General features: G+C 50.2%; 1 protein-coding gene across 1 annotated transcript; it reads left to right on the forward strand.

Annotated features, from left to right (window-relative positions):
* Positions 1-1,483: 1,483 nt before the first annotated feature.
* On the forward strand, positions 1,484-3,169 carry LOC142027807 (proline-rich protein 22-like). The gene is made up of 2 exons (XM_075022014.1): positions 1,484-1,586; positions 2,061-3,169. Exons 1-2 carry the CDS (start codon positions 1,484-1,486, stop codon positions 3,167-3,169), a joined length of 1,212 nt encoding a protein of 403 aa, XP_074878115.1.
* Positions 3,170-15,161: the final 11,992 nt, after the last annotated feature.

The following is a 15,161-nucleotide window of genomic DNA, read 5'->3' on the forward strand; positions in this document are numbered from 1 at the left end:
CAGCACGTCGAAGGCAGAGAGCAGGGCCCAGCTCTGCACCACCAGCGCTTTGCCGGGACACAGGCAGCCTGAGCAGAGCCTGGACCTCCCCGTACACCTCACCGCAGACAGCCAGAGCACACCCAGACACCCAGGCATCCTCCACGTGGAGGCCACTTCCCACCCCGGCTGGCCAACGCAACGGGCTGCCTACCTTCTTCAAGGACGGCAGCAGTTTGATGCTGACGAAGCCCATCTTGTTCTTCTGGACATGTTTCAGGAGGAAAGCATCCTTGGCCAGGTTCTCGTCAGAGAGCTGGAATTCCACCTGGGACACAACCCTCCTGACCAGCTGCCGGTCAGGGACGGAGTAGCTGCAGTCCAAGAGATCAGCCCCCAGAACATCGCTCGCATCGCAGAAGCTCCCGGCAAAGCAGCAGGGACGCGGGTGTGACTTGGTGGCCTTTGGGATGTGCAGCACTGCCCGGTCCCAGCCACAGCGGTGCAGATGGCAGAGTGTTGAGGAGCGGGGCGGCTCAGCTGCACTCTGAAATGAAACGGAGTTTTATGGTTTTAGAAGCGCGCTTGCCTTCACGCCCCCAGCATCGGTCCCTGCCACAAGTTACGCAGCAGATGGCCTTGCACAATCTTGCAGTCAGAGGTGCCTCACGAACAGAGTGCAATCTCTTTAATTAACAGGATACAGGCCAGGAGAGATCTTTGGCCTCCGGTTCACGGCAGTTGTCCCGACTCCCCAGGCCACACACTGTTCGCACAGCGGGAGCGAGAGGCCTGTGTCCTTGGTACCAGGGTGTCCTTGCTAGTGCCGAATCCTCCAAGCACGAGGAGGGGATGTACTAGCCCCATCCCTGGGGTCCCGTAGAGCGCAAACAGCCTCAGCGCCCCGACACCAGACGTTGGGCAGAATCCAGTGCTTTTCTGGGAGCACGCGGCAGTGGGTACCGTCTCCTCCTGGGTGTCACGCACCCAGGGAAAGCGCCGCCCCCTCCGAGGGGGATCCAGAGCTGCTGCTTTTCCCATCAGGAGACTAAAAGACCTGACAGCACTACTGGAGCAAGGGCTGGGGGAAAGCGTGCCACCGAGCAACACCGCGTGACCTTCCTTTGCGCCCTCGAGGTCCTTTTTCCTATTTCTGCCTCGCTCCGGTCAACGCAGCGAACAGAAGCACGGTCAACAGTCACAAATGCATTTGCCATCTGGCGCAAGGAGGCTGCGGCTGCAGCTTGGTCCCCGCTCGGCTTGGCTGCATCAACTTGTTCTTCTTCCCCCACCGGAAAAATACTGTTGAAAGCAAAGAGGATTTGCACCCGCAGACCCCGGGAGCCGCCTGTAGGCCCCAGGGGCACCCCAGCCTCCCTTAACCCTTTCCCTCCCCAGGACGAGCTGGGGAGGCTCTTGGGGGTGGGGCGGAACACAGGGAGCCTCCGCATTCCTTCCGGGGAGACGCCAAAGAGTCCTTGGCAGCCAACGGCCAGAAGGGACCATGGCGCGGCCACCAGTGCAGCTCCCACCGCGTGGGCCCTGGGGCCCCCCGGCGCCCCAGCTTTTCCAGCCCTTCGTGCTCCCCAAAACCTTCTACCCTCAAGGTAGGGACCAACCACAACCCCTGCAGGCCAGGGATGCTTTTGGGGACCAAGAGCGGAGGTGACCGCCGGCCATCGCTCCTGTCTCTCTCTTTTAGGCTCAGCCAACCTGTGCCGCCTGCCCGCGTGGGAGCAGCCCTTCCCTGCAGCCCAGGCACCCCAGGCCCCCCAGGCACCACCAGCAGGTATGGCACCCCAGTCTGCTCTGGCACCTTCGCCATCCCCATCACACCCGTTCCCCCGGCACTTTTCGCATGGGGGTTCAGCAAGCCCCGGTGAGCATCCTTGCCCTCGCCTGGGCGGTGCGTGCCCAGGAAAGCTCATCTGCAGAGAATTCCCCAAATATTTGGGGCCACATCTCCCATTTCACCTCCTAGATGCGAGCCTCCTCCCTGATTTGCAACCCCGTCCCACCGGCACAGCAGCTCACCCCATGGGGATTGCCCCAGCCACAAGCTCCCCACGCCCCTGGCCCAGAGCTGGGGGATGTCGGCCATCGGGGGCCGGCTCGGCGGGTGCCCCTGGAGAGTCCCCCCGGCCCAGCACGGCTCCCCCTCACCCACACAGGTCTGCAGAGGGCTCCATGTGGCTGCCTCTTCGATCCCCGGGTCTTTGGCATCCAGTGGACAACCACCCACCTGCCTCCACCGGCCACCGCCACGCTCGGCCAAGGCGCCGCTTCTCTGCCGGGTGCTGCCCTGTGGGGTCCCGGGGGCTGCGGGGCCCCCCTGGCCTGGACAGCCCCAGGGACCCCCCAGAGCCAACCACAATACCTCGCACCCTACAAAAATCAGAGGAGTGGGGTGGCCCCAGCCCCTCTGGAGCTGCCAGTGTCCATCCCCGGCTACCAGCACATCGAGGGGCAGTTGGCACAGATCAACATCCCCAGCACGGCCACCCCTGTGGGGGCACCCCTGGGCAGCGATGTCTCCCCCAGCCCCTGCGCTGCCACCCACAATCAAGCCACTGGGGACACCGCAGGCGACCTTGCAGTGTCCGAGGAGATGCTCCTGGAAGAGGCCCTAAGGCTCTTCGATTGCTCCCTGGATGGAGTGGGGGTCAGCCAGGATGGTCCCAGCAGCGGCCCCATGCCTGGGGACCCTGCTGGCACCAGCGGAGAGGGGAGAGGGATGGCCCCAGCCCCCCCAGCGATGCCAACACCCATCCCCAGCCACAAGGACATCGAGGGGCCGTTGGCCAAGATCAACACCTGTGGCATGGCCACCCATGTGGGGGCACCCCCAGGCAGTGACGTCCCCCCCAGCCCCTGCGCTGACCCCCACAATCAAGCCCTTGGGGAGCCTGTAGGTGAACTTGCAGCGTCTGAGAAAGTGCCTCTCCAAGAGGCCCTAGTGCTCTTTGGTTGCTCCCCGGATGGAGTGGGGGTCAACCAGGATGCTCCCAGCAGGAGCTCCATGCCCGGGGACACTGGTGGCACCGGCGCAGCCACCCCCAACCGCAACTTCAGCTCGCTCTCGCTGCCTGAGGAGCTGCTCACCCCTGACTACTGCATCCCCGAGCTCAGCAACATCATGCTGAGCCTAGAAATATTCAACATCATCAGGATGGAGCCCCAGGAGCTGTGAGAGGATGCCGGGATGGACCTGCCACCATCCCCACCTGCCACGGCAGGCAAGCGGAGGAAGAGGCAGGCGCAGAGCTCCTTGCCAATGCCACCCAGCAAGCGCAGGGCTCTTGCGGCCAACGTGGGTGTGTGTGTGGGGGGTGGGGATTAGACAGGGGTGAGAGGGATGGAGATGGGGGGAGTGGGGGGTGGGAGAGGAGGCGTGGGTATTTGTTGAAGGGGAGGTCGGGGAGGGGGGTAGGGAGGGGTTAGACCAGCTTGGATGGGACCTTTTCTCTTGTCTTTTCAACTAAAAGCTCCTTCTCCAGAACCGCTCCCTGCCTGTGTGGGAGGGGGAGGGAGAGCAGGGGGCACCAAAAAACAGCACCCGAGAGGTGCAAAAGCCCTGCTGAGCCCCAGATCCGAGCCGGGGAAAGCCCTGAGGGGAACCGAGCCACCCCCAGGGCCGAGTCACCACCAGCGGGGCAGGCAACGGTGGGGCGGCACACGGACGACTCCCCTCTCCCCTTCCCCAGGGGGAGCAGCCCTTTGGTGGGGAAGCCAGGACAGACAGGTCCCTGCAGGACTCACGGGCACGGCCCCACACAGAAAGCAGCACGCAGCCCCTGCGACAACGACAGACCTTGGGGGCCGGGGGGGACACAGGCACACACGACAGCAAGGGCTCCAATGCCTTCATCTTGAACCCCAACAGCGTCCCCTCCAGCGGGGACGGGGCTCGCTGCAGAGCCCTTCAAAGCCTCAAGACCATCACAGCCTTCCTCAGGTCCCACTGACCTCAGCCCCGGAGAGCCCAGCTTTGCCTCACTGACACAGCAAAATAACCCCAAATCACCCCAAGAATGGCGAGGGAGGGAGCTGCGGGCCAGGCAGGGACCCTCCTCCCCTTGTCTGCCTGCACCCATTTACACCCATTTACCAGCAAAACTCTCCCTGCAGGATGCAATTTGGTGGGAGCAAGATTTGTGGGTATGTCTGCACCCAAAACGCAGCAGTACGTGGCACCCTTTAACTGGTGTTCTTCCCAAGCCCATTCACCTTTGCAGAAAAAGGGATTGTCATCCTGCACATGGCACAAAGCAGGACACACACAGCCCATGGTGGCTGAGAGGGTTATAAGGGAATAAAGGCACTGAGCTGGTAAATTCAGCCACCAGCACTTGAAATCAGACAGTGAGTCCCAACTCAAGAAGCGCTCGCTCTCCTCCCTGCCATCACGCCTCACCATCGAGCTATTCAAGCCGTGCCATTGTACCAGCTGTCCCAAGGGTGGCCCACAGCATCTGCCCAGCTTCAGCAGGCACCAAGGCCAACCCTTACGCTTCCCCTGCCTGACCCTCCGACTCAGCTCCAGCCCTTCTGGGGCAGCCCGTGCAATTTGCCATGAGCTGCTGTTAACACTCACGGGCCCACTGACAGTACTGGATTTACTCCAGTTTATGTCAGGAACAGTGAGCTCACCCAGGACATTCGGATTCTTCCCATCCTCCCACCAACCTTATTCATAAACAGCGGTTGGTTTGGTTTTTTTTAAACATTACCGTGAAATGCAGCAAGAGGTCAGCAGACTGCATCATCACACAGACGGTCCAGGAGATGAGACGCGGTGAGCCGGGAGGACAGAGTCAGCCCCTTCCACCGTTCAGCCCCTGGAAACACTTTGAGACAACCAGAGGGTCGGGCTGCTCCAATACAGCTCTCTCACTCCTGGCTCTGGAGCCTTCATCTCACATTCCCCACATCCCTTCGGCCTTTCTAATCACAGGCTTTAGGGTCCCTACATACGTCCGTGAGCAAATATGGATTTGCCTGCACTGCCTACAGATCATAATCTAACTCCACACACCTTAAAGAAGCTCAGCGCACACTCCACGTTCTTACAGCTGCTTTGATTGCAATTCAGTCTCTAGTACATTACCCTTATTTATAATGCCAGGGCTTCAGCATGGTGCCTCAGGCACTCTAAAATTATTACAGGGCCCTTTTGACTTGCAATTCCCTTCCATTCAATTCCATTTTTAGTTGTCAGCAGGGACTCCCATTGACCAGCGGTGGAAGCCAACCGTGCGCAGGCAGACAGCACTACTGCATGTTAAGCCAATCCTATAGAAATTACTTGCACGCGGCTCAACGCGACGGGTCATCTCAGTTTGAATGAGAAACACCGGGTCTGGAAGAGCAGGTGGCAGAGTGCTCCTGGGTGCAGCTTCCTTGGAGAGGTGAGACATCCAGGCTTGGAGCAGCACCAGGGGTGCTCAGCTGCAGCCCCTCGACAGTGCCATCCGTCCGGCTGATGCAGCCATCATTTAAAAAAATGGCGAAGGAAAGTGACTTTAACAATCAGAGCTCTGGTGAAATCAAACTTCAATTATTTACCAAATCTCACTTTTACAGTCACCTAGCAGCAAACCAGTTTCCACGGCTGGTACAAAATATTAAAACCATCAAAATATTTAGACATACCATACAGAATGTATGGAAATATGCTATCAGTTCCCCCCTTTCTGTTTGAGGCTACTAATTCTTTTAGTAGTCTCACTTGAACATAGCTTGTGTCACAGTTGCGCACAGCGTTCTTTATCTCCTTCCTTCCGTTCATTTATGCTAACATTAACAGGCTGTATTTAAGAGAAATGCTACTAACTTAGACAAATCTTTAAGTTGACAGCTTACTTAGCTGTATTTAGGAATACATGAACTAATCTACAACCATGCTGTTTTAGAAGAAGGTACCTTTCATATTCCTGGGTAAAAAAAACATTATATACAAAGACATTCTATGTAAATTTTATTTAATGGATATATCCTTTCAGCATTTTTTTTTTCAATATAATGACACCATTTCTTCAGCTAGAGAAAACAGTGAATTGCAGAACTACAAGAAATGGATTCCTGAGGATGACAGGGAGGTAAGTATTTTGTTGGCGAGTTATCGATGGGTTTATTTGCTTTTTTCTTATTTAATCTAGTGATGACTTTCCCCTTTGCCTGTTCTCAGCCAGGATTCACTCTAACAGCTGGTGACCAGGCAATCACACTCACTCAGTAAGTTATCAAACACCAGAGGCCTTCATTTGCATAGCCATGTTAATCTGCTGTTCACAGCACATCCTTCGGTTCACTTTTAATAAATAAATCCCACAAAGAAAATAGCAGAGGGGAAGAAAGGTTGCTGTGCTGCTTTCCAAAGCAAGCAGTAGCTCAGGCAGCCTCAGAAGGGATAGTTCTGCCCACTCTACTGAACAGAACAGCATCCTCCTCTGTGAGCACTACTGCTGCTTTCACGAATAGGCCCTCTGAAATAAGGTGCTCAGTCTAAGGGTGAAGAATCAAGCCCCAAATCAGTTAACTGCTGGGCCAGTTCCTGGCTTTGCATTTCCCATGACAGTCAAAAGGAAAACGCATTCCTGCACTCTAGAGACAACATTTTTGATTTTCAGGCAAACTTTTTTCTCCTGTACCACCAGACCCTGGAGCCTGATGCATAGTTAGATGTTGAGGATTTCTTGGCTGGGCAAAGGCATGTGAGCATTCCAGCCGCTATGTGGGAACGAAGCATAAGTTTACAAAATACTGTGTCCTTGTGCGCTGGGAAAAAAGAAGATAAGAAGAGCCTGTCCTGACAAGCAACACCTGGATGCTGAAGAATGAGATAAGTAACTGCATCCACTGTGACCTTGGCAAGGTTTCATAGACAACTTTGAGAAAGTTCCCATGAGAAAATTGCGGAACCTACATAGCTGCAAACCACAAGTAGGTGTGTTTTAGTAACGAATAAACATTAGCAATGTACCAATCATATTAGGACTAGTAGGCATAATTATCGTAAGCTGTATAAATATGACCTATCTGTGCAAATAAAGTGAATCACTTCTATCACTCATATTGAGTCGTCTTCAGTGCATTCCTCTGCCGCTCGCAGTTAGACTTTTTCTAACCTTGACACATCACTGCTATTGCAAAAGCTCCAACAAATTCCTTTTGCTTTCTGTTCAAGGAAAGTTTCACCAATCTCCAGGAGAAAACAGCAGCCCCAGTTTAAATCCAGCCTGTGCCTTCTCTGCACAGACAGTATGAAAGAAAAAACAAGAGGTGAAATGTAAGCCAAAGTACTGCTGCTTTCCTAACCGACTAAAAGCACGAAGACCTCATCCTTGAAACAACACAGTAAATGACCCTGTGACAACAAGCACAATCCCACAGAGGTCACCAGATGCAGAAACACATCCTTCTTTCTCCAACACCTTTTCCCTTGGCCCCCCCTCCAAACAGCGCTCGTGCGGGCTCCAGATGTCTCCTACCTCGGAAGCACCTTCTGCCACAGCAGCAATGTTCTTCTGCAGAGTTCGACACCTCTGTCACCCCAACCTTAATCACAGGATGAATAAAGGGCCTGACAAAGTCTACAAGGGGTCCATCTTTCTCAGCCTTGTCCTCTTTTTTTAAGCTGCGGGGCTCTTGTCTGAATGACATTTTTCTAAGTACAGCTGGTAGATGAGTGTTGGAAATCGGTGCCAGGAGCTGAGGCTGGAAGAGAAGACAGGATTTTTGAGCTGGAAGGCGCGGGAGCCTGGGAGGGGGCAGAAGAGGGGCTCTGCAGCAGAGCGAGGGGCTCTGCAGTGAGGGGCTGCCAAACAGGGCGAGGCGCAAAGACGCCTGCGATGACGACTCGCTGGGCAAGTCTGTATTAGCGACTATAGTCTCCGAAATCACTCCCCTTCCACCTTCTGGAAGGAGCGGGGCGGGAAGATTCTCCCTGTGGGAAGCAGTCTGGGACAGGACGTGGGGGACACGTGGGGTTTGCGGAAGGGCTCTGAGCGAGCAGCAGAGGCTGCCGAGGCAGTGGTGCATCAGGAGCTCGGGGCAACAGGGGCAAGGCCTTTCCCTCCGTGCTGTGCCCCCACACTTACATCTGGACACCTGTGGCCAGGGCTACACTTGGGGCTGGAGTACGCAGGCAGGAGCCCTGCTGCCAGCTCACCCCCTGCTTACACACCTACCCCACGCACAGCACTGCTGCCTCCTTCTCCTGACCAAGGAAGCAACAGCCATAAGCTACCTCTCCAGCACGTGCAAGCAGGCCAGTACACTTTCAAATGCGTTTCCTCTAAAAACATCCCAGACAAAACAGATGCCAAGAGCGACAGTGTCATTCTCTGCCTCCAGAGAAGCGGGGTACTGCTGAGACTGTCCACTGCACACAGAGAGAGCGCTTTCCACCAGCCGTACCAACACACCCTCACCAGGTATTGCCTGTTGATTAATTACTTGCACTAGCTGATCTTCCCCACGTCGACTTTCGGAATGTTGGGCCATTATGGGACTTGGATTCCTCCCAGTACGAGGCAACAGCATCTTTTTAAAGAAATAAAAATAGCACTGCTAAATGGGTACAACTACCTCTCATATTACTAGAGTTACCACAGAACGCATCGTTGGTAGAATTCCACTCCGTCTGGGTGACTCACTCTCTCGATGATTTTTTGAGCCCTTACATCTTACCAGTTTACTGAAAAGGCAGGGGTTTTTTGGACAAAAGCCCAAATAAAATACTTCGCAGTCCATGTAATTCTCGGCCTTCCTATGTTCCTATAGGTCTGCTTCTCTAAAGCGGATAAATAAATCATGCATTTGGTTTTCAAGTAATGCTATCAAATGCCAGACAGACATCATCTAACCCAAGAACCCATTAACTGACCCAAGCTTTGCTCCCCACGAGACCAAAGTTTTAACACACTCAAGATTTAAATGCATTTTATCAAAACTGGAACATACATACCTATGTATATATCTCATCCCTTCTGCTCTGAACAGCACCAGGGAAAAATGGAAAAAAATTAATTCCAATAATTTACTCCTGAGCTGTCTTGTGGCTCAACAGGCTGATTCACAGGTCAAAGAAACTCGCAACAAAATAGCAGCAGAGCTACTTTCATTCTCCATTTCCCAAGAAAGAGTATTGCAGTTATGTTTGCCAATATTCACCGTTTACACCCATTAACCAAACTTCCCTATTATTTATAACTTCTTGGGGTATGATTTCATCGCTTTTACACATATGCCCCTCTGCCTCGCACTACAACCATGGATCCTACTTGAGGTTGCTCACCGAGTACAGTACGATTTCACCTTAGTACACTTAGAAATATCTTTGTGAATGATATTTCACAGCATGCTCTTGCATGTCCCCTTCAGTTAGTAAACCATCATTGATACGCTCTACGTATCTGTATTCCTAAAGTTGTCCTGTTTCTGTAAAACTGATCTTAAGTCAAGCTGTTATGCAGCTGTTCCATAATTAAATTGCATACCATAAAAGCTGACGTAGAAAGCATTACCACGTTGCAGAAGGTAAATATTCATAGATTAAGCTTGTTCTCTTTAGCTTGAAGAACTAGGCAAATTAGAGATCAGAACTTCTAAAATTAATCAAAACCTTGGCAGATGTATTAACAAAAATAAAGCTCAGTGTTTTAAAGAAAATAAAAAGAGTCTGCTTTAGTTCAAGCTCTGCTAAAATTACCTGATGGATAGGTGCCTAACGTGCATCCTGTGCCAGACACTCTGTAGGCACAGAGACCTTTCTTATACACTTTCTTAATTACCTGCATTGCTTATCAATACTCACTCATTCATATAGGCATAGTCATTTAAAGCAACTTATCTTAGTAGGGCTATTTTCATCACAGCTCGCTTTGAATACTGTCTCATTTTGGCAACATCAACTGGTCAATCCTTAGGTATACATCGGATTCCCACAGGTACCCACACATACAGAATCTGGCACTTGTGAGACAAGGCCTGTGCAAAGGCTAACGAGGTGGGTAAAACAGTCTCATTTGGTGCATCCAGGATGGGTGCTGCATCCTCTGTCCACAGCGTGGACAAACACAGGACTAAGATGCACGCGATACAGTGAATTTACTGGGTGAGAAGGGAGAAAGCGGAAGAGGATTTGCCTTCTGAAACTGGACAGTACTCTTCTCAAGAGCAAGAGCTGCCGCTTTTATTAACTGTTTTCAAAAATCTGCAGCTAAGAGGACTCCTTTGAGCTGAGTACTTAACAGTCCTTCTCCACTTGTACATACTTGACAAATACAAGTGTATTGCCCCTTAGGGTGTGTTTTGGCTTGATGGGGGTTTTGTTTGTTTCTCCAGAAGAAATTACTAGGAAGTAGTAAATGTCAGCAGCTCTTCAAGTATGCTTGTGTGTTTCTGCATGGTTTGTAGCCCTGCCTCCAAAGGAAAAACACAGGCACACAGTTTAGCATTGAAAATACTTCACACTGTACTGATGGCTTCTTTTCTTCTGAATCTCAGTTTGTAATTGTTGGAAGCCAGTTTTCTAGTCATAAACTTAGGTGAGCTATTGGAAAAACCTGCTGTATATTATCTTTATACTGCTATCCACCAGCATGGAACTTACTGTCCTGTAACTACACACCTCAGATTATAAAATACATATGCACGTGTTCATTTCAAATGATCAGTTATTTACGTCATAGCTGAAGAAACATACCTCAACGTGAGAAAACAAGTATACACCTACTCACTCAACTGCAAGTTGTAAGCTTCACTGCAACACACCTTAGACTTTTAGTTTCTTTCCAGAGGTGAAGATGACAACAGAAAGGCTAGACTCCAATGCTGTTTTCACCTACCCTGAATGTTATTTCAAGTTATTGTTCTGTGATTAATACAAAGATTACACAGTGATATGGCTTGAAAGGCTGACCATCTTTCACGCACTCTGCAGAGTGGGAGGTTTTGCACATGAATCATAGAGAAATGGGAATCAGCACAGGTAGATCAGTGATTTGTCTGTCACACGTATAACAAAGTGTTAAGAGGTTAACTTGCAATTTGTTTCATTTTTATCCTTACATCTCCACCACTGGTAAGCCAGTTGGGTGAGATCCTTCATTTCTGTAATTCCAACTGGTTTACACTGTACTCAAAATTTCCACCTCTAAACATGGGCCCACTCAAAACAAACAACAGATTTCAGGTTTTAAAAACACTTTTTTAGTTTTAAAACATCTCTAAGTTTTACAGCAGTCCAGTTGTATGTGCAACTCCTTGCCCGTAAATCCACCAGTCTGATGCTCATTTACATCATAGGTCTTTCACCGAGCACAATGTTCCTGAGGTGGGCACAATGCGATATGTGCCAGTGTAGACTCTTTTCCATTACCAGGGAAGGTAAAAAGATGCTTCAATATCACTGAAAATTCAGGCTGGATGGAAAAACACACAAGCAGAAAATGCTGATTTCAAAAATGCCAAGGCACATCCTTTCATTGCCCACATGGAAAAAACCCATAGACCAGGTATGGCTATGGAGATCTCTTCCTCCACCCCACTACTGCCTAAAAGGACAACGGGCAGATTTTTCACGCTGCTTGGGACCCACAAAGACCTACAATTTGCTATTATATTTCTGCATGCAGCCTCTGCATCATGTGGGAGCAAAGAAATGCTCCTGCTGCCTTGCAGCCCTGCCACTCCACAACTCTCAGGACACCTCAGAGCTCTGCACATCCACATCGGTTCTCCTTGGGTGGACATTCCCAGAGGAATTATGCTGCTGTGAGCATGCAAAACTGCGTAATCCAAGCCACTTGAAGGAGATACAAAACAATTGTACATTTTCTCCTTAATAAACAGTCGCTCTGGACACAGAAGTCACAGACTGTCTCTGTTCGGCAGCACGTGGGATAGCGGCGCATCAGTCACATCCTACATTTTCTCTGTGTTGTTTCTTTCTTGTGCAACACTTGCAGATATCCACTGGGGAATATGGTAATCCCAAAACACTGCTGCCTCCATGCCTCCACAGTCCATGTGAATTTCTCAACTTGGGTCTTTTCATGTGTCTGATATTTACAGGGACAGAATCTCCGGCTTTGCTTGTCATCAATAATACATCTATCCTATGAAGAACAAGAAGACTGGGACACCAAAAAAAACCCCAAACCCAAATGACAGAGAAGTCCATTTCTCTTTCAACTGCCTGAAAAAACACTTTCCTCCTGGACCCCTGTGGATATATGCAAAGAGAGAGAGAATGCAGCCTTTGAACAGTAACTGGCATAAATCTTTCTCCTCTGATCATTCTCCCTCTGACTCATAAATCTCAATCCACCAAGAAAATAGTGCACAGCTCTCACAAAGCATGACATGCACCTAGAAGGGAGCCACAATTAAAAGAAGAGACAAGAGAGACAAATGATATGGCAGCCATTTCCTTAATGAACAGAACACTCTTCCCTTCTTATTCGTCATAATGACTACCAGTAAATAACAGGAAGAAGCAACAGGTTTGAATACAACACCGATGAATTTAACTTTAATGCAAGTAAAGTGCCTTACAACAAGTCTAGATTGAAAAAGATGTTGAGAAGGGTGGTTTTCAGAGAGACTGCTTACATTTTAATGTTTAGCAAGACCTGAATCTGCAGTAGATGGGTACAAAAAACAATGAGAAAATGTCTTTTTCTTTTTTTTAACAAGTTAGGGCAAGTGAGAGTCATCTCTCATTTTTGTGTGTTCTTTAAAAAAAGAAGAAGAAAATCCAAATGAAAAAGGCAATAAACAAATACTGAGACCTGGCAGGGAAGGCGGGCTTTATTCTACCCCACGACTAGCCCTCAACTCCTGTTCTTCTGCGGTCATGGTCACAGCTCTCCTGCATAGCATCACCTCCCCTCTCTGATTTTCAGACCTCACATACTAGCTTAGGGAGCTACAGCCAAGCTTCGGTGCTGCCCAGAGAGTGTCAAAACGTGAGAGGTGCTAAAGGAGTCCTGTAGGTCCCTCTCCACCAGCTCACTAGAGATGGGCTCTTGCTAGGACTCAGGCAAGGTAGGGGGAAGGCTGGCTCGTACCCCTTATTCCCACTGATGCCACCTTGACCCACATGATTGAGCCTCGTGGGCTGACTCCCAGCACGTGGTGCTGTGACTGAAGTTTTCGCATTTGGAGCGCTGCAGCATCCTCTCTATCCTGTCGATCAAATGGCCAGTTGCTGGCACGAGCAACAGTTTACATCACTCACAGCCGAACCCGAAATACAGGAAGATTAGCTGCCAGGGCCATTTAAGACTCCCAAAGCAGAACAGAAGCAGATAAGGGAAGCAAAGCAAACCCTCCTTGGAAAGATAAAGAAACTTTGCAGCTGACACAGGAAAAGCAGCTATTAAGGTAAGCAGGGGTGTTACCAGTCTCAAGCTAGAAGTATTTTGAAAGGTGACAGCAATTAAGAACCCATGCAAGCCTTGAGCTTAAAAACACTCTGGCCTTGAAGGAACTCAATCTGCCTTTCTAGTTCCCAGGACATATGGCCTCAGTAACAGATGATATATATCACTTCCTAGTTCAGTATAGCTACATAGGTATCCCGTAAGGCTTGTCTGCTACAGGACAGAGGGTCTTTGCCTCACCTGCTGACTCTTCAGCTGCCTGCTACCCTGGCTGATCACTTTGGAATCACTGCTGCCCCAAGCCCCCATGTGCTAGATGGAGCCAGCCGGACTACTCCATGATTCCAGACCAACTTCAGCTGTCACACAGGCCCTGGACCAGGATGGCAGGTTGCACTGAACATTTTGTCTCAGGCGAGCATCTCCACTCCTCCCTGGATGTCACCGTCACCTTGTACCATGGGATCTCTCCTGCCACAAGATCCAGCACAGCCATTACAACCCATAAGCACCACCGCAGTCATATACCCCAATCCAGTGTCCCGGGTCTTCGGACTCAAAAGAACAGCCCGTCTCTCCCGTACATCAAAACCAATCAAGTCTAGCAGAAATGATGACATCTTGGACACATCGAGTTTTCCGCTGGAACAGTGCCACCCTGGTGACTTGGTTCACTCCAGGCAGCAGTCTGGGGACAAACGCAGCAGTTTCTCTCTTACCCTCCAATATAAAGCACTTCCACAAACTTCTAGGTGGTATTGGGAGAACAGCACCCAAACTGTCTCTCATTTCTCTGCTCCCTCTGCTGGGTGCCAGCCCAGCATTATCAAAATGCCTGCTTGGGTAGCGCTGGCAGGCAGCGGCACACAGAAGCTAAAGCAGGCTGTAAAGTTACTACACAGTCTCCCAAAGAGCTCAGTAATTACCACTGTTAATTCTTACCAAGACCAATAGCACCACTACTCTTTACAGGGACCAAGCAGATCAAAAAGCAGATCCGGGAAGAGAGTTTCTGAGTTACAGGCTTCAGCGTCGGCAACCGCTGACATCTCCAGCCAACAACCAGATCACGCAGCCTGGACAAGGCCGTACGCCCACCACCTAATATTCCACACTGGCATCAGTCCACAGCCACTGCCAACCATTGTACGTACATGGATGCTGATCCACGCACAGCTATTCAAAAAGAAAGGCATCACAGCCCCTGTAATTGTGAACTTGCATCTTGGTGCAAAGAAAGACAGTGGATATATCGGGTTTGTTGCATAAAGTGTGGGCCAAGAAGCTAATCACTGCTATGTGTCTCATGATACTTTTTTCCCTTGTCAAAAGGGGATAATCCACCATTCTCCATAGTCCACTGTATTTTCAAATGTAATTCCAGTTGGGGCCTCCCCTGCCTTTACTAGGCAAACAGACTAAATGCCAGTGAGAATGGATTTTAAATCTACATTTTAAGCACTGGAGAAGTAGAACTAGTCAAGACACAAAATTACTTACAACTGCTCCCTCACTGCAATATTCCAAACAAGATGATACTACAAACTCTTTCAATTCTCTCTTTAGAAAGGTAATCAGCCTTGCATAGACCAGTCTGGGGCTGGTTCTTGGTATCTTCAGAAAAGAGATAGTAAAATAATTGTATAAGACAATCAAGACCCTTCGGAACACTTCTTCATTAGGGAGGGATCGTGCACTAGACTTATGCCGGGTATAGAGAGGGGGTCGGTTTCATTTGGGTTTTGCTTTACATCTTAAAGATGGATTATTACCGCAGGAAAAGTACAACCA

Source organism: Buteo buteo, unplaced genomic scaffold (genome assembly GCF_964188355.1).
Source record: "Buteo buteo unplaced genomic scaffold, bButBut1.hap1.1 HAP1_SCAFFOLD_58, whole genome shotgun sequence".
Taxonomy (NCBI): Eukaryota; Metazoa; Chordata; class Aves; order Accipitriformes; family Accipitridae; genus Buteo; species Buteo buteo.